We start from the raw sequence: 24,605 nt of genomic DNA, 5'->3' as shown, positions 1-24,605 counted from the left end.
ATCAGGTCTGTGTTCTGGCCTTGAATTTCTGTAAACATCAGGACAGGGCAGGTCTGGCCATTTTGCTACCTGAGCCTGGGGTGAACTGTATTGAAAGAAAACCACCACCATGGGGTGGGAGGTGACAAAGAAAATGTGCAGTGCAGACTGATTTCCTCTCCTCTCCATATGTACAGAATATGTTCCAAGTTAATAAAGCTTTTCATGCAGATTTTTCTATTTTAATCCTTATGAAAATTAGAAGCATTTCCATTCTATAGTCTAGAGACTATAGATCCAATAAATGAAGTGATCAAACAAAAGTAGCACCGCAAGAGACATGGCAGATCCAACTCAGCCTCTCAGACCTGCATCCAGCACCGGCATTCACATCCATAGATGCTCCAAGAAGATAGCTCACCTTTTTAAAGGGGGCTCATTTCTAAAGGATGCTTTCTTATGTACGATATCATCTGTTCTCACCAAGATGATAAATTGAAGAGAAGGAAATAAAAGTTGGATGTTTAAAAAACTATGTGGGCAAAGGAGAAAAGTTTTCTGATTTTTTTTTTTTTTTAGAGAAAATCAAAATGACCTCTGAAAACCAAGGCCTAGACGAGCTGTGACTGTCACACCTTAGAGCAAGCAGGCATGGCTCTGCTTGGAGAGAACAGGCATGATCAGAACTATAGCATGTGCCTGCCAGGAGAAATAAAATGCAAGCTACAGTGGACTTTCAAATTTTCTAGTTCTTGCATTTTAAAAAGTAAAAGTAAACAGAGAAATTTTATTTAAACCAATGTATCTAAAAAATATCATTCCCATGTATAAGAATTACTGACATATTTTCATACTAAATTTGTAAAATCCACCGATTATTTCACATTTGTAGCACATCTCAGTTTGGACTAGCCACACTTCAAATTCTCAACACCTACATGTGGCTCATGGTTATGAAATTGGACAGTATATCCATGAACTCCCTGTGGGCAGAGTGGAAAGGACCCCTGTCTGGCCTACATTTTATTTGAGTGTTATCATAAAGTGTTCCTAGTTGTTATTATTATTATAACTTTCACTTACAGGACACCACCACCAAGCTCTGTGCTTGAGGGGTATGCATACATATATGTATATGTACAAACACATACTCCCTCCCCCAGCTCAACTGCTAGGAAAACCCTTAGATTGTATATCATGGTTCTACCTTTTAAAGACCTGAAGATGACTACATAATTTGTGCCCAGCCCCAGGAATCATGAACCTCTGCTGAGCTCATGCACTACTGAGGGGGCAGTGAGCTTTTAGGGGGTGCATGGCACTCTCTCTTGCCCAGGAGGGCTCAAGACTATTCAAGAAGCTCTGTAGTTCTTGTGACATTTGCAAAGAAAGACAATTTGTATTCTTTTCCTTCAAGAAGAAAGCCAGATATTCCCCTGTGTGGTCTACTTTAGAGCACATATTATTTCTCTGGGCTAGTGAGTTCCTGGGGCTTGCAACAAAATGACTTATGAAAGGAGACAGGGACAACATTTGGCAAGGAAGGGAGGGATTAGCTTCAGTGGAGGAAGACCAGCAGGCCTCCCTACATGGCAGACTGGAGAGCCAGGTCAGGGCAAGATCACAGGAGGAGCAAGAGGAGAGGGAGGGGAAATGGCAAAGCTGGGTGGGGAGGTGGAGGCTGGAGGGGAACTGGTCCCCTGTCTGCCAGGCTGCTCTGAGACCAATCAGCCCTGGGACATGAGGTCAATTCAGGCTATGGGGTGGCCCTGGGGTCCTTTAGGTGTAGAAATGAAGGTCTAGGGAGGTCTTTAGATGAGGGAAGTATTAGCTGTGGGTGTAACAGGACAAGAAATGTGTGGATTCAACTTCCACAAACCCATCACGGCATAAGGCAATAGACCTGCAGAAGGTCCTGCAGGTGGTGGTGAGATCCTTGTCCTGTGGCACCCCTCCCTAGGGCTTACCTGTCCTGTCCTGCACATGTTTGCCTGATCTTTCTGGCAAAATGTTCCATCCTATAGATGGGAGCCTCAGAGGGGATTAAGGCATAGGGACTTGGAAGCTGGATGTCCCCCTGTTGTGAGATTTGGGCTTTTCCTTGAGCCTCAGGATTATCACTGGTAAAGATCACCTGTATCTAGGATTGTCACAGATAAAGGGAGAAAGATACAGTGCACCTACACGTGTCAGCACTGGCCTCCTTCCTCCATACTTCATGGACAAAGAGTATCAAGCCATATAGTTCTGCCCCATGCAGAATCCACATACCCCAGCTTACAAAGCATGTCTTAAGTTTCCCAGGCCCCTAACTGTTCTGGCCACCATCATCTGCAAGCTCAGAGCATTGTCATACAACATGGAACAAACCATACCTGATTCCACAATGCCATAAGACTGAGGTCCACATACACCTGACAAAATCCTTTGTGGAACTGGTCAGCGACATCCCCAGCAAGCGTGGTGAGGTGGCTGGAGGCTGTGTAGTAGGTGAGGGTCACTCCAATAACAGAGAGCTGCAGCAATGAGGAGAAAGGGGGAGGCTCAGCCAGCTCCTAAGAAGGGGTTGCCTGGCATCTGACCATGTTTGGTCCATAAATCAACTGCAAGAGTGCTCAGTAGATGTGGTTTCAAATGCTGTTTCAGCATTAACATGATAGAGGGAGACACTGTAATGATGTTGCAATTAGCTAGTGCATAATCAACTTCCCATTAAAAAGATTTGTTCTTTTCAGACAAAAACACATTATTGACATTTTTTTTCTCACAAAGAAAATTACTTAAGACAGTTACCTCCAGCCAGCTCCTTGGCTTTTGCCAATAGTTGAGGACACCCTCCTCAACCATTCTACAGAGTTGAAAGCAGAGGTGAATCAGGTTGAGTACCAGGAAGACCAGCTGGTGAGGGTGATACAAACACGCAAGATAAGTGAAAATTCAAATTTTTTTCAGAAGTCTAACTTTCTGGCTGTCAAGAACCTTTCTTGCCAATCACATCTGAATAAACATGATGCAAGCCACATTCTTGCTCTGTGGCATTTGATAATGAACATTTCCTGCAATGGCTTTGGGGCAGGGTAGTACCACTTTATGTGTCAAGCTCTCATAGAAACCCAACTATGCTGGGTGTCGGCACTGCAGGCATCAGAACCACCATGGGAGTGTCCACTGCCAAAATCAGGCTTCCTAACCTTTATGCTGGCCACTCTAGGCCTTCCTCAGCACCACTCAAGACAGTGTGTGTGTGTGTGTGTGTGTGTATGTGTGTGTGTGTGTGTGTGTATATATATATATATACACACATATTTATATATGTATGAAATATGACATCTATATATAAATATTTTTGACCACATAAAGTCTTTAAAAGCTCCTGATAAAGATTCTTATAGCAGTTTTCTTACCCTCATTCAGCACTAGTTCAAATTCTAAATTATTGGGGCTGGAGTTGTAGCTCAGTGGTGGAGTGCTTGCCTAGTACACGTGAAACACTGGGTTGGGTTCTATCCTTAGCAACATATAAAAATAAATAAATAAAATAAAGGTTAATAATGTTCCAAATTACTCATGTATTTATGTGGGATTGAAACCCATTAGCAGGGCCTTCATGAATTTCTCTTTGTCCTTTTTGGAGCCATGTGCCTATGCCCCATGGACCTGTTCTAAGAAGCTACCAACATAATTGGAAGTGAGAATGAGACTTGGTTCTCTGAGGCAGAAAAGCTAAATAAGGCCTCATTCTAGCAAAAGTTTCTAAGAAAAGGCTCAGAATGACTCTGGTGCTTTTCACAGATCAGTGAAGCTACTGAGCCACTCCATCTCATCCAGAGCCCTGGTGCAAGGGACCAAAGTTTGTGGACTAAAAGTCTGGGACCTGGAACCTTCTGTGTGTCTGTGTTTGAGGATGGGGCCTCAAAGGAAGTTTCTGAGATTAACTGAGGGCAAGAGGGTGGGGCCCGATCCTATAGGATTCGTGTCCTCTCACACAGAGCAGCCAGAAAGGCCACAAGCTCTCTTCTCATTCACTTGAGCACAGAAGGGGCTATGGGAGGACACAGTGAGAAGGTGGCTGTCTATCAGCCAAGAAGAGAGACCTCATCAGAGCCCGTACTTCTGGTGTCTTGATCTTGAACTTCTAGCCTCCAGAACTGTGTTAAACAAATGCCTGTTATTTAAGCCTCTCGACTTTGTATGGCAGTGCCTCTCTCATCTGAGGGAGATACATTTCAAGACCCCCAGTGAGTATCTGAAGCTGTAAAGAATACTGACTCCTAGATATTCTATGTTTTTTCTATGAATTCATATCTCTAATAAGGATTGACTTACAAATTCAGCACATATGAAATTAACATCAATAATTAATAATAAAATAGAATAATTATAGCCATATACTATGATAAAGTTGCTTAAAACTCATGACTTATTTACTTCTGGAATTTTTAATTAAATATTGTCAGACCACAGTCAACTGTGTCACAGTAACTGATGCCCATCTTAGGAGTCTTAAGGGACCTAAGACTGATCTAGATATTTGCCCTAATCCTCCTATGAAGAATTAGTGCATCTACCTAGCTCTGTATTTGTGCTTGCCTTGTATATGATGATTGCTTTCTTTTTCTTTTTCCTTTTTTTTTTTGGTACCAGGGATTGAATCCATCCATGGGCAATTAACCACTGAACCACATCCTCAGCCATTTTTGATATTTTATTTAGAGACAGGATCTCACTGAGTTGCTTGGGGCCTCATTAAGTGATGAAGTTGTCTTTGAACTCATGATCCTCCTGCCTTAGCCTCCCCAGCCACTTGTGCTCAACACCTAGCACAAATTCTGCTATGTGTAAGAGACACAACAAGGGTGTAGGTGAGGGGTGGGCCTACAGAGTGTATTGGTCCTGCTTCATGGGAACACTCTGTTCAGTGAGGCCCCTCCCCCCATGCTAGTCCAGGAGGCCAAGTGCAAGTGAGCTCACCTCAGGAAGCACAAGGGAATACCAAAGGGCTGAGTCACCGCGGAAGATTCGGAAGGACTCTATCAGAGATGAGGGGACAAGATCCCCAGTGGGGAGGACCTCCGCGCTCAGGGTCACACTCGTGAAAAGTCTGGTTGGAGGGTTGTAGAGGGTGAAATGCACAGACACAGCCCTGGTGTTGTGGTCGATCCATCTGCTGGCCCTGAGTGCATTCAGGGCCTCCTGGGCTTCAGGCCTGCAAAGCAGCACAAGTTCAGAGGGAAGATCAGGAGTCAAGCTTTGAAATCCACAGAAAAATTCAGCCACAGCCCCATGCTGGGACCACCTGGTGTAAGCCTTCACAAGGACAAGCAACACCTGGGTTTCAAATGGCCTTTCTCTATATTAGGGACACTCTCCCTAGAAGCTCACTGTTCCTCTCCCTATGTTCCACTCTCTTCCCTGCAGCAGCCAAAGGGGTGCACAGGCAGGATGGAATCCAGGCCATGGGAGGTTCTCCATACCTCACTTGTGTGATGTGAGGCAGAGATGCCCAATATTCTACCCCAAGCGCTCTAAAATATTCATTTTCCTCTTTTGGCAATGGTCTTCATTTTTAACATTTTTTGTTAATCCATGTTTAGTAAAAACTAAATCATTTCCTTTTAAAATTTTATAGTCCTCGAAATGCATATTACTGCAACTGTAAAGACTTCCTGCTGCTGTAAGCAGAGCCCCATCCTGGTATGGGATGAGGGCTGCTCAGGGATCCAGGAGGTGGGGATGGGCAAAGGGTTCTGGCAGGATGGGGCAGGCCACCTGAACACAGGTCTAGCCACAGTGTGGGCTATGTCTGCTCCTCATCTTCCTGGTGTGACACGAAGAAGTGACAGTCCTACTCCACATCTGGGGACATGTAAACACCCTGATCAGCTCTAGTAACCACTTTTTGGGAGAACATTCTGCTCTCTTCTCCCCCATGTGCTTAGTCTGCAGGCCCAAGGCTGAGTTCTCTCACAGCCTAAAGTACAGCTCTTCATCACATCACAGCAATAACAAGTACTGTGCAGGCCATGGAAGTGCTGTGCCTGCCTCTGGAGCCTGCAGCACCTGTGCAGATGGGCATATCCAGTGATGTCTGGGCCAGGAGCTGCCCAGCAGGTTCAGATGAATGCTGGCTTCTGACTTGCACTGACCTTGTTCTGCCCAGGCTGAGCACGAAGTCCTCTTTTCTCAACCCCCAGACCCTGGGACCACCAGGGGTCACATTTTGGTTCTCAAAACCTCCAATTGCAGGGCTGCATGTAGGAGGAGAGTCCTCGAGGAGCGCTGAAAATGGCCTGAGAGGCTGTAGGACAAGCTACCAATTAGAAGAAGCCACTAACCACTGTTCCTAGGTTCATTGTATTCTGGGGTTTCCAAGCCCTGCAGGCATATAATACAACAAGGTGCCCTGCTCTACTCAGGACCATTTTTCAGCCTGTCTCATAGTCTCTGGGATCTAGCATGAGCTAGAGGGATCAAGGCTCTACCTATTGAAAGTCAGTACATGAGCAGTCTGAGGCTTGGACAGATGTAGATCCCATTATGGGATGATACAAGTAAAATGTCATATTTTGGATATTTCTAGCAAAGAATATGTGAATATTTTATTTTTAGACTTTTAGAGTTTAAAATTCTTGCTTTCACCTAGAATACTAGATCTCTAAGGAAAAACTGAACCAAACAAACCTACTGCAGAATGCTGAGCCTAGGAGAGGCATTTGGAAACGGTTCACAAGGGGAGAAGGAAGGCCAGGCTCCCACTCTTCCCAGCCCTGGCACCTGACAAGTTCAAGTCACCCTTTAGTGCTCTGAAAAGCTAATAGATCTGCCAGCTTCCAGCACCAGTGTCTCCCAGACTTTTCTAATTAAGTTTATTTTTAGAAGTAAAAGAAGGAGAACATCTTACCTTGTGTATTCTGCAAAGAGAAACTTTTTGCTGCTTAATTACTGAAGTGCCTATTAGGTAGCATTTTCCACCAAGGGCTCCAGGCTAAAGAACAGAAAGAGACTCAGAGGAAGGCGCATGTTGTAAACCTCAAACACCACCTTCAAGTAGTGCTAAGGAATCATGGGGATACTGGGTAACTGCCTAGTCTATCAGGGCCCAAATCCTTCCTGCTAAAAACCACTCCAAGGATGTAAGCAACATTCTAAGAAAGACACAACTCCCTCCCCAGCCTCGTTATGGAAAAGTACTAGCATCATTCAAAAGATGTCTTTATAATTTGCACTTCATAGGAATGATCTATTTTTATCTTTTTCTCAAGTTTTAACACTGTTATCATTCTACAAAACTATAAAGAATAAACTAAATGAAATGAGAAAATGTTTGAGGACTGCAGGATAAACATACTTTATCTTTAAAAGGGGAGGGAGGAGAAAATAAAATATAAACAAAGAATTGGATTATACAAAAAGCACATTCACTTTTTCTTCTGAACTTGGGACCAGGCTTGCCTTTTTCCGGAAGCTTCCTTGATGCCCTCTCTTAGCCATTTGCTCCTCCCTGCTCTGAGATGCTCCTTGTGTTCCTTGACATGGTATTTTACATACTGAACTATATTCTTCCATCTCTGCCCCCGTGTCTCCCAGAAGTCCCTCTGTGTCTGGTTCAGCTTGGCAAGTGCAGAACATGGAGCATCCTGCAGAGCCCAGGAGGGTGACATGGGAGGAGTAAGTGGGCTCCAGACAGGGAAAGTAGTGGGGTGCTCTGCTGGCCAAGGCACCCACAGAGCAGAGTCACAGACCTTACAGCCATGTGGTTATTCAGGACCCAAACAGTGCTGCAGGTCCCCTGATTGTCAAGTGACTTCTGGGGTGATGTGCAGTGAAGAGGAAAAGGAATGCCCACCTGAGTCCCCTGAGAAGCAGCAGCAGCAGCAGAGGGGCCTCCCAGGTGCAGCCCATCCAGAAGCGTTGTCAGACACCAGTCCCACCAGTCATCAGTGCTTCTCAGGCCCTCCAGGGATTGTCTGGCATTTCTTAATTCAAGAACAAAAACAACAAAAAAAGTTATTTCTATATCCATGAGAACAATCAAAATTGAGAACAAAAACTGGCTTTTCCCTTGCCAATTTGTAATTTTAGATTCTCTGAATTAAGTCAAGGCCATCCATGGCGTGAGGCACAAATCCTGGAATTCCCTTTGCTCCTCCATGGCAGGAAAGAAAGGAGAACAGCAGGCAAAGCACTTGTTCATTCACTCACACATTCACTCAACAAACGTTCCTGTGCAACTACTAAATGCCAGACCCTCTTCTAGGCACTGGCAATGAAAAATAAAATCCCTGCCCTCCTGTGGGGAAATAAACAGCAAATAAGATATAAGGTGGTCCCCTGTGGGTTCAACTCAGCAATTTTTTTGGCTGTGCAATGGTCGAAAAGCATACCATCCAACCACTCTAATGTCCACTTTCAGCACAGTTTTCAATAAATTCCATGAGATGTTCCACACTTTATTACAAGCTTTGTGTTAGATGCTACACCAACAGTAAGTGAATGTAAGTGTTCTTAGCACGTTCAAGGAAGGCCAGGCTAAGTTAGGAGGAAGATGAACTAGGTGGGTGGTGTTGGGTGCTCTAGGTATATGAGGGCTTTATCAGGACCTAACCCCATCATAAATCAAGGATAATCTGCATAAGCAAAACATACTATGTAAGTGATAAATACAAATGAGGGAAAATCTAAGCAGGAATGACAGACAGAAAGTGGCAGGGTGAGAAAGCTGAAGGATTTAGTTCAAGTGGCTAAGGAATATATGAGGTGACCAGTCAGCAAAGGCCTGAAGGCCATAAGGGAGGAGTCTCATGGTCATCTGAGGGAGAGGTTTTCAGGCTGGAGAGGACAGCAGAGGAAGCCATATGCTTGGGAAGTATGGCTGGTGCAGAGGGTGCCAGACACCCAGACCAGGGCACAGTCCTCTCTCCACTGACTGGTGGAAGGACACGGTGTTTAACCTGCTCCCATAGTGTTGGATGAGTAGGCACAATTGAAGAGCAGTCTGGCACAAAGTAGGACATCAGCAAATGCTAGTTTCCAATTAACTGCCTTTTTTATTACTTGGGGCTGCAACCTTATACATGCTAGGCAAGCGTAGTACTATTTTAATTAGGTATATATGATAGTAGAATGCATTTTGATTCATTGTACACAAGTGCAGTACAACTTTTCATTTCTCTGGTTGTACATGATGTAGTGTCACAGCACACTTACAGTCATACATGTACCCAGGGTAATGATGTCCATCTTATTTTAGACACTTCTCAAAAGAAGATATACATTTAATTAACAAATATATGGAAAAATATTCAACATCTCTAGTAATTAGAGAAACGCAAATTGAAACTACTCTAAGATTTCATCTCGTGCTGGTCAGAATGGCAGTTATTAAGAATACAAACCACCATATGGATTGGTGAGGAGTGTTGGTGGTGGGGGAGGCACACTCATACATTGCTGGTGGGACTACAAATTGGTGCAACCAATCTGGAAAGCAGTATGGAGATTCCTTAGAAAATTTGAAGTGGAATTACCATTTGATTCAGTTAGCTTCTTTATTGTATTCATTAGATGTCTGCTTCACTCTCCTCCAAGGGATGGACTTAAGAAAGCACTAAATTAATTTCAACCTGACAGAATGTACCATTCTCAGCTTGCTCAGTCAATGTGAAAGAACCATGTGCACCCAAGGCTATTGTTGGAAGCATGAGTCTAGCTCTGCACCAGAGCCAAAGTGTAAGGAAGGGAACAAATGTTCCTCAGAGCAGAGTCCTCCCACCTGGCTTCCCATGTAGGGACATGAATAAGGTCATGGCAATATCCATGGCAAACAGAAATGTAGCAGTTTCATCCAGATCTTTCTCCATGAAAAGAGGAGACGAGAAGACTTATTGGACACAGTGATTTTGTTGAAAATGATAAGAAGATAGAGAAGGGTATGACCTGAAGTCATTCAAGTATACACAAGTTTAATTGTCCTGCCTATTCCAACAACCAAGTCTAGATTCCTCCAAAGTACAAGCTCAAGATATGTTCTTCAAATGGTAGTCGTGGACTTGAGCAAAGTTATGCTACAGAGATGGGGGTGCCTGACAACTCCATGTTCAGGGATATCACTTTGGTAGCATGAAATGGACAATGGTGGGCGCATTTACACCACAGAAGTTGGCAGGCAGATGCTATAAGCCAGTGCCCTTGTTCTCCAGAGAGAACAGGACAGTTAAATGTTGGCCAGCACAGCACAGAGAACATGTTCTCAGGCAAGTGTTGGAGCAGATATTTCATTGGTGATTGAGGGCAGCTTTTAGAGATAATTGAGAAAAAGTGTTTTAAAATTTTAGAGGCATGACAAAATTGGACAATATAAAAGGAAAAGAAACCAAGAAAAAGAGAAAAGTTATTAACATAGAAGTTAAGAGAGAGATGCAAAGAGTCTCAACGTACAATTTATATACACTATTAATATGTTCAAAATTTTCCATAACATGTGGGAATAAAACTCCAGCTAGCTAATTTGACTGGTTTTATTTCATTTTTCCTACAGATGGAGGACCTCCTCTCCATTTACATATTTGGGCTTCATTAGTTTTGCCTAACCTATGCAGGCTGCCTGTTGGGTGCTGATTCTCTACTTCCCCCTTCTCTGAAACTTTGGTCAGATTATATGTCAAACACAGAGCAAGTTGGAGACCTACAAAAACTTCAAGAGGATGGGAAGAAGAAACAGAGAGGTACCAGAGATGGGAACATAAAATAAGAAGATACAGCTCTGCAGATATTCACAGCCCCTGGGGAAGGAAAACATGAAAGATGGAGAGGCAATGACAGAAAGGGCAGGAGGAGGGGAAGAGGATGATCCTTAATTTTCAACAGAGAAGTGTTAATCATCTGTTCTTAGAAGCAAGATTATTTGACAGATAAACTGACTATACACCTATCATCCAATATGCTCCTGTGTTATTATCAAATAAAGTAGTATAAATTTTATGGCTACATTGATTTTTGCATAACTCCCTCCCTCCCAGGGCTGGGAATTGAACCCAGGGCTTCTCTCATGCCACACAAGTGCTCTATCACTGAATACATCCCCAGACCAAGTTTGCATGACTTTTGAAGTAATGTTCTCACTCTCTGACTCTGGCCCCTGTTGAGATAACATGAAAGAAGCTACGTCAAGAAAGACCCGAGCAAAACTCAAGCTGAGACATCCCACACCAGAATGAATTCATCTCACATGCACTCCTGGCACACTGGAGTGCAGGTAGTGAGCCAAATGAGCCAAGAATACTTTGGCTCTGTCTGTACTAATTACAGCAATTATATAAAACAGGCCTACAAAACTAGCTAAACAATGTGAGAGATAAAATCAGCCTCATTTTCCATGCCTGGCACTTGGACAGAGTGCTCTTTTCATTTACTGGTACTTTATTTTTGTTTTATTTCACTTGGAATTTTATGAAGACCTTATTGAGTTCAGAAAACACTTCAAATGCCCCTTAAATATGAAGACACAGAAACCCAGGAGCCCAACTCCTTCACTTTATAGATGAAGATTCTATAGCCTAGAAAGGGCTGGCAGTCACCTGGTAGCCACAAGAAAGCCAGAAGCCTAGTCCCGGAGTTCCATGTAATTCATTTCCCTCCTGGCCTTTAGCTCCTCTTTCTGGAATGCTACAAACAACAAGCCTTCAGGAGTTGTTGATGTTTCAGGATCAGGGAGTGGTGGATGGGGGTGCAGGTGAGGTGTTGGGATAGTGGGGGGAGGTAGGGATGGTGAGGTGAGGCAGAGAGGGTCCAGTTTTAAACATTCCGATATGAACCAGGACATAAGAATGTATCCCTGCCTTGTGGTTAGACCATCCAGAGGTAGTGAGATTTTGCATCCTTGTGGAATTCTAAGGTCTCTAAGAAACCACAGGGGTAATATCTGAGCTGTTCATCTAAGCACATTGGTCTCAAGTGCGTGCGAGATCTCACAAATATTATCTCAGCTGTGATATTTCTGACTTGAATACCAAGTGGCAACAATTCATATGAGAAACATGTCAGATAATGTTGACTTATGAAATGTAAGATTAAAAAAATAAACTAGCCAAAGTCAGCAGTTTTTCGGGTTTGTATTTCCATTTCCAGAGAACACAGCAAATCGTCATTTTGTTTTGCTCACATCGCCACCTACTGGCATATTTTGTGCACCTGCCCAGGTGAGAGACCTAAAAAGTCAGAAACAAAAATAACTGCTGCTTTTGCAAGTGAGAAGGCAGAAAATATCACTGAGCTTTACAGTAAAATGTTGGATAATTGAGCTCTGGAGAATACAGATTCAATGAACTGGAACTTTCAGGTCTTACCACATTAGTGAGTCATAAAACTAACAAGGGGCTTGACATTTACTAGTCATTATCTGACTGGGTATCAATAAACTTCCCTTTTGCACAAGATAAAAATAAATGTTCTTAATAAATAAAATTATATGCATTTTCCATTCATTCCTGCAAAAAATATTTCTATCAAATTTAATTACTTAGTCAAAGGCAACATGCTCATAGAAATGCTATAAAAAATCTGTTTAAAAATATTCTTTGGAGAAAGAGAATGTAAACCCCAGAACACAGAGAAATATTTTACTTCCTATTACTGAAGCCATTGAGAATATCAACTCATTCTGTGATTTTCAGATTTCAAAGTCACACTTCCTTGAAAAAACTATCAGACAGAATGTTTTTAACAGGTGAAATAAAGTCCAATTATGGATTTAATAACAACTTTCAATGAAAAAGGAATGCTAGATTTAAATGTATATGTTGGTTACAATGTGTGTCCCAATTTCAAAGATGTTAAGCCATGGAAAAGAAAAATAGCTTGACAAATGACTCTGCCTTGGGGTATCAAGGTAATTTTTCTGCTTTGTACTTTTAAGTTCTTTCATTTTTACCTCGCATGAAACTCTTTGTTTATTTATTTTATTTTCAGTACTGGGAACTGAACTCAGGGAAGTTTTACTACTGAACCATATCCCCATATCTTTTTCTTTTTTATTTTGAGTCAGGGTCTCACTAAGTTGTGGAGGCTGGTCTCCAACTTGTGATCCTTCTGCCTCAGCCTTCCAAGCAGCTGGAATTACAAGAAATTCTACTGTTTTAATTTATTTTTATATTTATTTATTTATTTTGGTACTGGGTATTGACCCTCACTTAACCACAGCCCCAGTCCTTTTTATTTTATTTTTTAATTTTGAGACAGTGTCTTGCTTAGTTGCTTAGGGGCTCACTAAGTTGCCAAGACTGGCCTAAAACTTGTGATTCTCCTGCCTTAGCCTCCCTATTTGTTGTGATTACAGGAGTGTGCCACTGTACCCAGCAAAATTCCACTATTTTCATTTTTATATTAGAGCTATATATTTATACATAGAAGTTGGATTCATCCCAACAAACTCAAACATGCATGAAAATCAATTTCAGTTCATGATCCCCCCACTTTTCCTTCCTGTTCTCTCTCCTCTCTCCCATTCTCCTTCCTTTATTGGACTTCCTTTTGTTCATCTATTAATTTATATTTGATTAGTTCTTTATATTATCTTATCCATACCTCTTCCTTTTCTTTATTTTAATCTAGCTTCTGTATATGAGAGAACACATTAGACCTTTGAGTTTCTCAGTTTGGTTTATTTCACATAGCATGATAGTCTCCATTTCTATCCATTTACCAGCAAATACCATAGTTTCATTCTTCTTATGGCTGAGTAGAACTCCATTGTGTGTGTGTGTGTGTGTGTGTGTGTGTGTATACACACACACACACACACACACACACACACATATATATATATATCACAATTTCTTAATCCATTCCTCTATTGATGGGCACCTGGGTTGATGCCATAATTTAGCTATTATAGAATATTTAGCTGTAAATATGGAGTTGGTCCCATTGCTATAGTATGCCGATTTTAGATCTTTTGAGAAAATATCAAGAAGTGGGATAGTTAGGTCATATGGTGGTTCCATTTCTAGTTTTTGAGGAATCTCTATACTGCTCTCCAGGAAACTCTACCATTTTTAAAAGCAGGAAGAAGTAAATGAACACTTGAGAAATGGTAGAATACTTGAGGAAGTATATAGATAGTTTGAAATTGGGTGTCATATATTATGAATTGCAACCATAGCTTGTGGTTGAAGAACTCTAATGTCTTGCGCAAATAAGAAATTGTTAGACCCTGTTTTGACCTAGACCTCAAAGTGCCTTGGAATATCCTTGTTTCACTATTTACCAAAAATGAGATGCTGAGAGCATGCTCAAAGTCAGCAAATGGAGGCCCCGTATTAACACTGGGGAAATAATGTCCAGTGAGTCAATTTGACAGTCTTTCTCAAATTTTGTGTGTGGGATGTGGTGAAAACCTTTCACTGATCCTCAGTCATGCACAGGTAAAATGGACCCAAGAAGTAGACTAGACTTCTATAGGGCTCCTCCTTCAGTACTAGAAGACCAAGATGTGACAAGTGATATGGCTTGCTCATATAACAAAGTGAAGGAAGCTGCTTCTGGAATGTTGAGCTCGGGGCTCCCTCTTGGTATGCACTGGTCATGAACTAGTACAACAATTCCCAGATCTAGGGGAATTCCTCAAATCTCTCACCTTATAAATTCCTTCCGGATAGCTTGATTGAGAGAATATTCATCTGGGCAGAATTTCCCATATATTATAAACAAAAGCAGAAGCAGCATGAGAATGTACATGGAAATGTCTCTGTAAGAAGAGATTTTTCAAGTCAGCATCCTCATAACCCTCTGTGCATATACCCAGGTTTTTCCTTCTGCAAAACACTCTCAATGGAATCCTGAGAGGAAATTTTTGTATAAAGTATGAGATATGTTGAGATTCACATTTATTTTTCTTGCACATCAAAATCCAACTTTCTAAGCACCAGTTTTGAAAAGAATATCTTTTTCTCCATTGAATGGTCTTTGTTTATAAAAAAAATCACTTGAGCATATTTGTGTGGTTCTATGTGTCTCTTTTATTGAGCTGTGTGTTGATTCTGCTGCAAAACACCAACAGTCTTGGTTTCTGCAGCCTTATAGTATATCTTAAAATTGCATAGTGTCAATCCTCCAATCTGTTCCTTTTTCACATTTTTTGACTATTCTAATTCTTTGTTTTCCATATACATGTCAGAATCAGTTTGTCAGTATCCATTTTAAAAGACTTGTGGGATTTTAGTTTGTAATTACATTGAATCTACAGATCAAACTGAAAAGACTTCACACAATATTAAGTCAGTCTCCCAATTGATGCACACAGTATTTCTCTCTATTTAGGATTTTTTTTTCATTACAGTTTCATGAGTTTCAGCATACAGATCTTGAATGCTTTCTTAGATGTATGTCTAAATACTTTATTTCTTTGGGGCTATGGTAAACGGTATTTCCTCTTAAATTCTGATGATTTTGTGCTTGTGTAATAGAAACACGATTTATGTTTTTACATTGACCTGTATCCTACCAGCTTGCTAAATTCACTTATCAGTTCTAGCAGTCATTTTTGTAGATTATTTGGGAATTTCTGTTAAGACTATTCCTGTCATATGTCAAGAGCTTTGTAATGTTTTGAACAACCAATAAAAATAAATAAATAAATACATAAATTTCAACATTCAAAAAAAAAAGACTATTCCTGTCATCTGCTAGTAGATGGTTTTATTTTTCATTCAAATCTATATTGTTTTCATGTTTTTTTCTTTCCTGTTACAATTGCTAGGATTTCTATTGTAACTGTCAATGGGAGAGAGAACAGACATTTCTGCTTTGTTCCTGATCTAAAAGTGTCTCACCATCAAGTATGATGTTAGACTAAGCGTTTTTTATAGATACCCTTTGTATTGACTTAGAATATTTCTTTTCTATTTCTAGTTTGCTGAGTTTTGGGATTTCCATCTTTCATGAATTAATGTTCAATTTTGTCTCATGCATTCTGGACATCTACTGGGAGAATTATATGGTTTTCCTTATTTATGATGTTAATATGATGTAATACACTAACCACTTTTCTGTTATATCTCTTAATATTATGTACCTACAGGAATTCTTTTTGGTTGCTTTGCAGTTTACTTTTTGAACAAATTGGTTCTGTGTGCTATAGATTTGTATGTCTTTGCTTCCTTATAGTGTTATTTAGTGTGTTCTCACTATAAACTATAAATTGCAAAAGAAAAAACAACCTTCATTAAATTAAGATTGAATTCTTCAGGATAGACTGGCTTAGGGGTGATGGTCAGAAAACGCACAATGTCTGATTATTTTTAGGTCTCTCTCCTTCTTTCTTCTATATTGCCCTTTGTTGATGAGTAGTGGCTAGATTAGTTAATTAATTAAAAGCTGCAAAAAACGTTCAAGTTCTAATTCCATCATTAGCCTTCACCTAGCAGCTGGAATACCTTTGTGAAAAAAAAGTTCCCTTCTCCTTTCCTGTATTTTCCCAGAGGTGCAGAAAGGTGTTGGGAAAGGCAACAGTACTTCCTAGTTTTTAAAAAGGGGAATTCTTAGTGTTTTCTAATGTTAATTGCAATGATTACAGTTTTTGGCATCATCCTAAACTCATGGCTTTAAATATATTTCATAACCTTTAATTCATTATAGTTGTAATTTTTAATCTAGTGTCAAATTATCCCATCTTTGACCAACATGAACTCCCTTAAAATTGGCTTCTGAGTCCTTTGGTGATGGTTCTAGTTGTTATTAATCTCTTGATTAAACAATGTTTCAGGAGCAGCTTGTGTATTTTCTGTCACAGACTTTAAATCAGAAATCCCAATAATTCCTGGCTTTTATTTATTATTATTATTATTATTATTATTATTATTTTGGTGGAAAATGGTATCTGTAGACTAAAATCTAGGTGCTGGGGCTTATTGCTCTTGGATTGTTTCTAGTTCTTTTCTTAGTGAATGGAGCTAGGAAAATATTATTCTTTTGTTTTAATATTCCACATTAGTTCATATCTACACTTTTAATTTAAAACTAGGACTAGAAGCTTCCAATATTTTTGAGGTAGAATCTAACCAGTAAGGGCAAAATTTTAATCTTAACACAAATCTTTTTAAAATTTTATTCTTCTCTCTCCATAACACTCATTTTCTAAATTACATTTGTAATTTCCTTTCCTATGTTTTAAGATAAGCAGACTCATGGGCATATATATTCATATTCTTTCTGTTAAGCAGCGAGGGAAACACATCAAGCAAGTTCTTTATCTGGAGCTTCTCCCATAAGATCCTGAAGGTCTTTCCCTAAAAGCCATCCTCAGCCCCTCCCCCCAACCCTGCCTGCCACTACTGAAAATGCAAGGGCTTTTGCATGCTAGATAAGCATTCTACTGCTGAGCTACAGCCTAAGTCTTTATTTTTTTATTTTGAGAAAGAGTCTCGCTTAGTTGCTGAGGCTGGCCACCAACTTGGGATTCTTCTGCCTCCCTCTCCTAAGCAGCTGAGGTTATAGGCATGCTCCACTGTGCTGGGCTCCTCATGCTTTTGTTATATCTAAACACAACTCCATGCTGTCCCTGTCCTCCTGGGAAGATGTGGTTATTCCTAAGCTATTTCTATTACACAAGGTATTGCACTAATTGTCTCATGTGTGGGTTTTCTCATATTTTTGCTAATGTGTCTTTAAGGGTGATTCCTACTAGTGGGGAGTCTGGGCAAAAGGTAAGCACATCTGTACTTGTGCTAGAGAGTTCCAAATTCCCCCAAGGGGGCTGGCTGTACCTTTTACATTCCTATCAGTGTGAGAGTACTTTATCATAGCTCACCAAAAGAGCCTGTGGATGGATATATATATTTTTCCCCCAGTTTTAATTTGCAATTCTCTAACTGTAGGTGGAAGTGCCATAGTGTTTCTTTTTTTCTAAAAAATGTTTGAAAGCACATTTTTGCTCTAAAAAGTTTCTGGTCTTTTTCTTTTCTCTGCCCCACCCCCCTCTCCTGAGTTCATGCATGGATGGAGGAAATTGAGGACCAGGGAGTAAGATGTTAACTTATCATGGGTAGCTTGCAGGACCAAGTTTTCTAACTCTAATTTCCCTGCATCCCAGTGCTGGGCACAGAATGATATATGGAAAAGGATCTTCCCACCTGTACTCCCCAATACCTGATGAGAATAATCTTTTAAGAATGAAAGGGGAGTTGGACCAGAGTGCACCCATCCCAGGCACATCTGCACCCACCTTAGGGCTGCCTCCGTACGACTCTTTTTCCTAATCTTCTCCCTGATGACCCTGAGCTGAGTCTTGGATGGTGGACGCACCCAGCGCAGGTTGCGTTCTTGTTGTCGGGCAGCCAAGACCTGTCAGGGATGAAAATGCTAAGACCCTCAGGCTGGCAGTGAAAGGAGAGAGGCATTCACCATCAGCCAAAAGCAACATCATCACTGAGCTTTGCCTGGTATTTGGGAACAAAGAGCTACTTTATGTAGAGAATGTATACCAGGTTGTTGGGGAGAGGTTTAGCTCCATTTAAAAGAAACTTTGCTTATATCCCAGCCAAACTTTTTTTGGCAGGAGCTGCAGTTGGGCCACTATAAAGAATAGCTTTACACAACAGGCATGTCTGCTACTGTCAAATTATGGGAGCAATTATCTTTGGCATTTGCATGGTATTTTCTTTTAGAAATCTTCAAAGTCTGGAAAAACCATTTTAAAGTACAGTCTTAGCAAGAAATGACCTTTGATTTTCTTTTTTAAAATATTACTGCTTTCAAATTATGTCTGTTTATGTTCAAGACACACATAACAGTGGATGGAGTATTTCAATGGGTTATTAAAATAACCCATTGAAAATATTCATTCATTTTTTTCTCATTCACGCATTTGTTCATTCAATACATGTTCAATGAAGAGACCCTAGATCAGATATGGAAGACATTGATCTGGAAACTCAGAAGCTCTCCTTCCTCTGTTGTACTTTTAAGAAATACATGGCAGTACAGATGGTATAACAGTGAACCTGGGGATTGAAGCTTGGTGGTTGGGATATTCCTTTCAGCTGATGGATGTGTTATCATGAGAAGGGTGAGCACTGAAGCCAAATGTGGGGAAAGTTGGTGGGTGGAGTTCTGTTGTGGTTTGGATGTGAAGTTTCCCCCCCAAGGTCCTCTGTTAATGCAAGAATGTTCAGAGGTAAAATTGTGAGATTATGAGAGCTGTGCACTGGGTGGTAACTGTGGACAGGTGGAGTGCTGCTAGATGAGACGGGTCACTGGGGCCCTACCCTGGAAGGGTGTATCTACCCTGTGGCCCTTTTTCTGCTTTTCTCCTCTACTTCCTGACTGCTATGAATGGAGCTATGCTCCTCCATCATCCTTTCTGCCATGGTGTGCTACATTATCTTGGGCCCAGTGCAATGGACTCAGCCACCCTTGGACTGAGACCTCTGAAACCAAGAGCATCAAATAAACTTTCCCTCCTCTAAGTTGTTCTTGTTGTGTATTTTGGTCATAGTGACACAAAACTAACTGAAACAGGCATCTTGACTTCAAGGTGCTAATGGGATGGGCACAGGTCTAGTGATGCCAAACTGACCCTTAAGATCACGGCTGAATCTGCCAGAGGAATCTACCCGAGGAAAAATCTTTAGAAAGAGAAAGAACAGAGATCGAGTAGGGAGGTGGAGTATCTGCACCTGGGGAAAAGGTAAGAAAGCCTTGAAGCAGAAAGGAAAGTTGAGATCCAACAGGTGTGAGGAAAAACCATAGCAATACTGCTTCTCAGATGAGGTGCTGGGGTGTACCGTACTGCTGTGTGGCCAAGGCCTTTATTATTTCACCTCTATGAGCCCCAATATCCTTATCTTTATAGTGGGATGCAATAATCCTGCCTACTTCACAAAATCTTATAAGCAACAAATTGATATGGTGAATGTAAATGTAGCATGAATGTTTTAGTCAGCTTTTTCACTGCTGTGAATAGAAGACACGACAAAAAAATTTTAGAGGAGGAAAAGTCTATTTGGGGGCTCATAGTTTCAGAGTCTCAATCCTTGGACAGCTGACTCCATTCCTTGGGGCTTGAAGTGAGGCAGAACATCAAGCTAGAAGAGTGTGGCAGAGGGAAGTGGCTCACACTATGATCAGGAAGCAGAGAGACTCCACTTGCCAGATACAAAATATATACCCCAAAGCCACACCCCTAATGCCCCACCTCCTTCAGCCACACCCACCTGCCTTCAATCCCCACTCAGGTAATCCCATCAGGGGATTAATTCACTGATTGGGTTAAGGCTCTCCTAACACCTCACATCCAAACTATAACAACACAATGACCACGGACTATATAATTGATGCTCAGTATATATTCTCATCATCCAGGTGCCAGGGAGGAAGGCTGTGGATCAGTCACCTGGTGAGGTTGCTTAGCCTGTCGGAGCTCTCTGGGCTTTCTGAGAGGAGGGGAGTGGGGCTGAGCAGAGGGAGAGATGGTATCTGACTGTGAATGAACTGGGACTGCAGCCTTGGTCATAAGGACCAGTGATTACTTCTCAGAATAGAATAGCACATTTTATTTTGTGTATATTCATGTCAACAACAAGCCTGTGAGTTTCTTTGTGGTGGCTGAAAGATCTTGCTCTTTTTCATAGCATCCACACCTAAGACAATACCATATGTACAAATAAGCAAAACTGAATATAGGAAGGAAAGGAGAAAGAAAGGAAATTAAGGATGGAGGGAAGAAAGGAAGTACATGACAAGAACACAGACAGCATGGTTCTCCAAAGCCCAGTTCATGCTGCACTGATAATCTCCTTACTTTTTCAACTTCCTTTGCATAGTCAGAAATGCAGCAGCTGTGAGAAAGGGGAACACGGGTTCTGGAACGTTCTTCCAATTCTGAGTCCAGATTCCTGGTTGCTTCACATAAAGACTCAGCAAAAAATTGGTTGTCATCTTTTTTTTTCCAAGCAAAACCCAATGCCATGATGCATATCTGGAGGGAGAGATGTGATAGCAGGGGCTATCATCAGCACTGGGCTGTGTTCCCTCCTCAGAACTATCCTCCTGGTACCTAATTGCCAATAGGCCTCCATTTCCTGGTTCTGAACCACTTACCAGAGGCTTGACCCCTTACCAGCCCTGGCCTGGCCTGAGAGACTTAAGTTCTCCAGGCTCAGGTTCCTCAACAGAAAAACGGGTGGTCACCTATGGAGCTTAGCACAAGGCCTGGCTTCCTCTTTTTTTTTTTTTTCTCACCACATCTCAAATCTAACTATAAAGAAAAGAAATGCATTGCCAAAATGCAGCCAACATGCATTGCCAAAATACATCCCCCTCTCCAGTGTCCTGCTGAACAGAGGAACCTCTGCCTCAGAAGGTGTGTCTTACCATGAGTGGCTGGGTGACAAACACGCAGCAGACCACGGAAAGGGACAACAGGTGCAGCCACCTCATACACTGAGCTGTAACAAATCTGTCCAGGAGAGAATGCAGTCAGTACCCTTGTGGAAGCAAGCCACCATAGTCACTACCATCTGAGCATGGGGACACAGGAGTAGGTCAGCACCTTTGCAGGTTGAGACCTTGGGCAGGAAGTGGGGCTGCAGCCAGGTTGGGGCTACTGGACGTGGGCACTGTATCTTTCTGCCTATTAGAGGAGAGTCATTCCTTGCTGAGAGAATATCTGCCTTTCTAAAGCTACTCAGTGGTAAGAGAAAAGAAATCCAACACACAGCAACAGAGCAGAGGGAGGGAAGAGGAGGAAAAGGCAGGTGTGACATGGTGACAGCTGCAACAAGTGGATGCAGGGGGAGCAGGAGAGCACTTGGGACTTCACCTGCCTCCTTGGACCCCAAGAATTAAGGGCCGAGGAACCATACTTTCCAGATGGGTAAACTGAGGCACAGAGGGCTCTAGTGCCTCATCCATCCTCACCACTGTGAGGATGTGTGCAGCTGGGTGAGGGGAGATCATAAGGAAGAAAAGGCCTTGGCTTTGTGATCTACTTCCCATGGTTTAGGAACATGTGGGCCCACAGGAGCCATGAGATGACTCTGGGGCCTCTAGTGGTGACCAAAGCTACACAGCAGCCAGACCAAGAGGCACCGAGTGCTGGGGGCAGTCCCGAATGAATGGTGCATGGATGATAACCGTCGCACAGGCATAGGCTTGTTTGTTGTTGTACTGGGGATTAAACCCAGGCCAGCTCTACCAATGAATTAGATCCTCTGTCCTTCTAATTATTTTTTTGTTTGTTTGTTTTGAGACAAGGCCTTTCTAAATTGCTGAGGCTGGCCTTTAATTTACAATCTTCCTGCCTCAGCCTCCTCTGTGCTTGGGCTTTTTCAAACAGGAGATGATGAGCACTTTGTCTGAGCTCCCTCTCAGGAGCTTGGTGATTGGCCCTTCATTCCTTAATGAGGACCCTAGAGCTTCTTATTTAACACCCAGAATGCCATCCGGGCTGGGTGGCTGTTACAGAGCTTGCCCAACCAAGTGATCCTCTGGGGTTTGCATATGATTCTGCTCACTCCCATGGGGTGGAATGGGGTGAGAGAGAAAATATCAATGGTGACATCTGGTATCTGCATTTTATGTGTTCCTAGAAAAGAGGGGCCTCCTTTACAAATGCTAGACTTTAATCAAGTGACCTGAGTATATCTGAAAGCCTCAAAAGCTCACCTGTAGCCTATGAGTCCTGTCCCCAGTCCACAGGCTAGGGAAGCTGATCCACAAATGGCCCATGCTGCAGAGTTTGACCAAGGCATGCCAGCTCTTGACCACTGGGGCATGAGCCCTTCAAAACCACCTTTTGGAGCTATAAAAGAGTAAGACAGAGACAAGCTGGTTAATAGACCCAACATCCTCACCCACAGTGTGATGGTGAGCTTAGTGTCACCTTGACTGGGTTGTAGGGTGTTTAGAAATTGGGCCAAAGATTATTGTGGGTGTGTCTATGAGGGAGTTTCCAGATGACATTAGCATTTGTGTTGTGGACTGAATAAAGCAGAGGCCTTTTGAGGGTAGATGGGCCTTCACCCAATCAGTGGAAGGCCTGAATAGAACAAATGGGTTAAGAAGGAACTCATCTTTCCTGATGGCCTTTGAGCTAGAACATTGATCTTTGCTTGAAGGTCCAGGATAGCACCTTAGGGGCTCTACTAAAATGCCTCTTAAAATGATGGAGAGGTACCCAACATTAGAGGCAGAGGGACTAGTTTCCATCTCAGATCCCAAATGACTAAGTAGGCTGACTTAGATCTGCAGGATCTGCTCTGACTGGATTAAGACTCACTCACACCATTTGGACACTGAGCTGTGACTTGTCCCCACAGCCTTCATCATTTCCTCTTAGCTATGCAATTCCTCCAGAGCCATGCACATAACCAGAGGTCACCCCACAAAATCCCTCTCCTTGGAGGGGAATTGTAGAGCTCCTTTTCTCAAGGGATGGTTCTTAGAGATAAATCCCAATGGGGGAACATCTGGGGGCAGGAGGCAGTGTCAATCAAGGGCAACTAAACCCAGCCCATCTCAATAGACCAGGAAGCTGGCATTGGGCAAACCAAAGGACACTTGCTGAACATGCAACAGGAATGCAGAGGTATGACCAGGATGGGATGGCAGTGTCTTTCTAAGCCACACCTTCCCCACGGCCTCCTTTGGCGTCTGGTCCACCAGTGCGAACTTTCCACTTCTGAGCTTTCACTTCCCAGAATGCATGTGTCCAGCTTGCCATGGAGGGTAGCCTACTTTTGGCAATACTGGTACCTATACTATAGGCTCACCTACCTGAGGTCTCATTCACCCACAGAAAAGACCTTTTTCTGCTCCTATGGTAAGTATGCAGAGCAGGGTCCACCTGCTACCCCAAACCAATGCTCTAGGCCCTGTGTTGAGTAGGCCCTCATGGTTGCACACAGACCAGACCAGGCCCAGCAGCTAGCTCCTGCTTGGATGAGACTGACAGGGGACAGCTTGGTCTTCTCTTGAGACCCAAGCACAGGATGACCTGCCCTCCCTGGGTGCAGCCTTTGTTTTCCAGGTCATTTTCTGCTTTTCCAGCTCATTGCTGAGCTTGCAGCATAATTGAAGGAAGGGCTGCTATTCACTCTAATTTATATTTTATGAAAGCAAAGCTTCACTACAGAGAAAAAAAATAAAAGAAATATGGGCGGGGCACATCTAAGGAAAATCTAATGAAGGGAGATCTGGAGAATAGAAGAAAGGGACCAGGAGGGAGGAGGAGGGAAGAGAAAGGGGAAAGACTAAGGAATAATATTGGTAGATTTACTGTTATATTGTGTGTATGTATTAATATGTAACAACAAATCCTACCATTATGTACAACTATAATGCACCAGCAAAAGAAATGTGGAAAAAATTTAAAACACAAAGCTGCAAATTTCAGAATATCTAAAGAAGTGTGAAGACATTATTACTGGCTTTTAAAAAGATCTGATGTGATTAATAATGAATATAAATAAGAAATCAATCAGGATTTGGGACAAAGTTAGAAGCCATCATTTCAAATGAGTCCAAGCCTGTTTTTAGATAAGACTCAAGTGTCTAGTGACATGTGTCTCAACTCCAACTCTATTCATCCTGCCTCTCCCATGGCTAAGGCTGATGTTGGGCCTGCAGAAAAG

General features: G+C 42.1%; 1 protein-coding gene across 6 annotated transcripts in view; it reads right to left on the bottom strand.

Moving 5' to 3' along the window:
* Positions 1 to 24,605, bottom strand: part of LOC101961207 (polycystin-1-like protein 1) — a 109,785-nt gene that overhangs the window by 37,376 nt on the left and 47,804 nt on the right. For 5 of the 6 annotated variants that reach the window (XR_013435030.1, XM_078039763.1, XM_078039764.1 and 2 more), the window contains 11 exons: positions 22,639 to 22,774; positions 21,346 to 21,430; positions 20,774 to 20,950; positions 18,197 to 18,315; positions 14,612 to 14,722; positions 7,826 to 7,955; positions 6,881 to 6,964; positions 6,126 to 6,277; positions 4,951 to 5,185; positions 2,773 to 2,877; positions 2,355 to 2,495 (listed from right to left, as the gene is read on the bottom strand). Coding sequence is in view for 5 of the 6 variants with exons in the window: in XM_078039763.1 (XP_077895889.1) it covers positions 2,355 to 2,495; positions 2,773 to 2,877; positions 4,951 to 5,185; positions 6,126 to 6,277; positions 6,881 to 6,964; positions 7,826 to 7,955; positions 14,612 to 14,722; positions 18,197 to 18,315; positions 20,774 to 20,950; positions 21,346 to 21,430; positions 22,639 to 22,774 (1,475 nt within the window). In the remaining variant the exon portion in view is untranslated. The remainder of the gene's footprint in view (positions 1 to 2,354; positions 2,496 to 2,772; positions 2,878 to 4,950; positions 5,186 to 6,125; positions 6,278 to 6,880; positions 6,965 to 7,825; positions 7,956 to 14,611; positions 14,723 to 18,196; positions 18,316 to 20,773; positions 20,951 to 21,345; positions 21,431 to 22,638; positions 22,775 to 24,605) is intronic. The other variant, XM_078039767.1, reaches the window with a different exon arrangement.

The sequence above is a fragment of the Ictidomys tridecemlineatus genome, chromosome 2 (assembly GCF_052094955.1).
Source record: "Ictidomys tridecemlineatus isolate mIctTri1 chromosome 2, mIctTri1.hap1, whole genome shotgun sequence".
Classification (NCBI taxonomy): domain Eukaryota; kingdom Metazoa; phylum Chordata; class Mammalia; order Rodentia; family Sciuridae; genus Ictidomys; species Ictidomys tridecemlineatus.
Note: the sequence above shows the minus strand (reverse complement) of the source record. Positions and strands in the feature narration are given on the sequence as shown.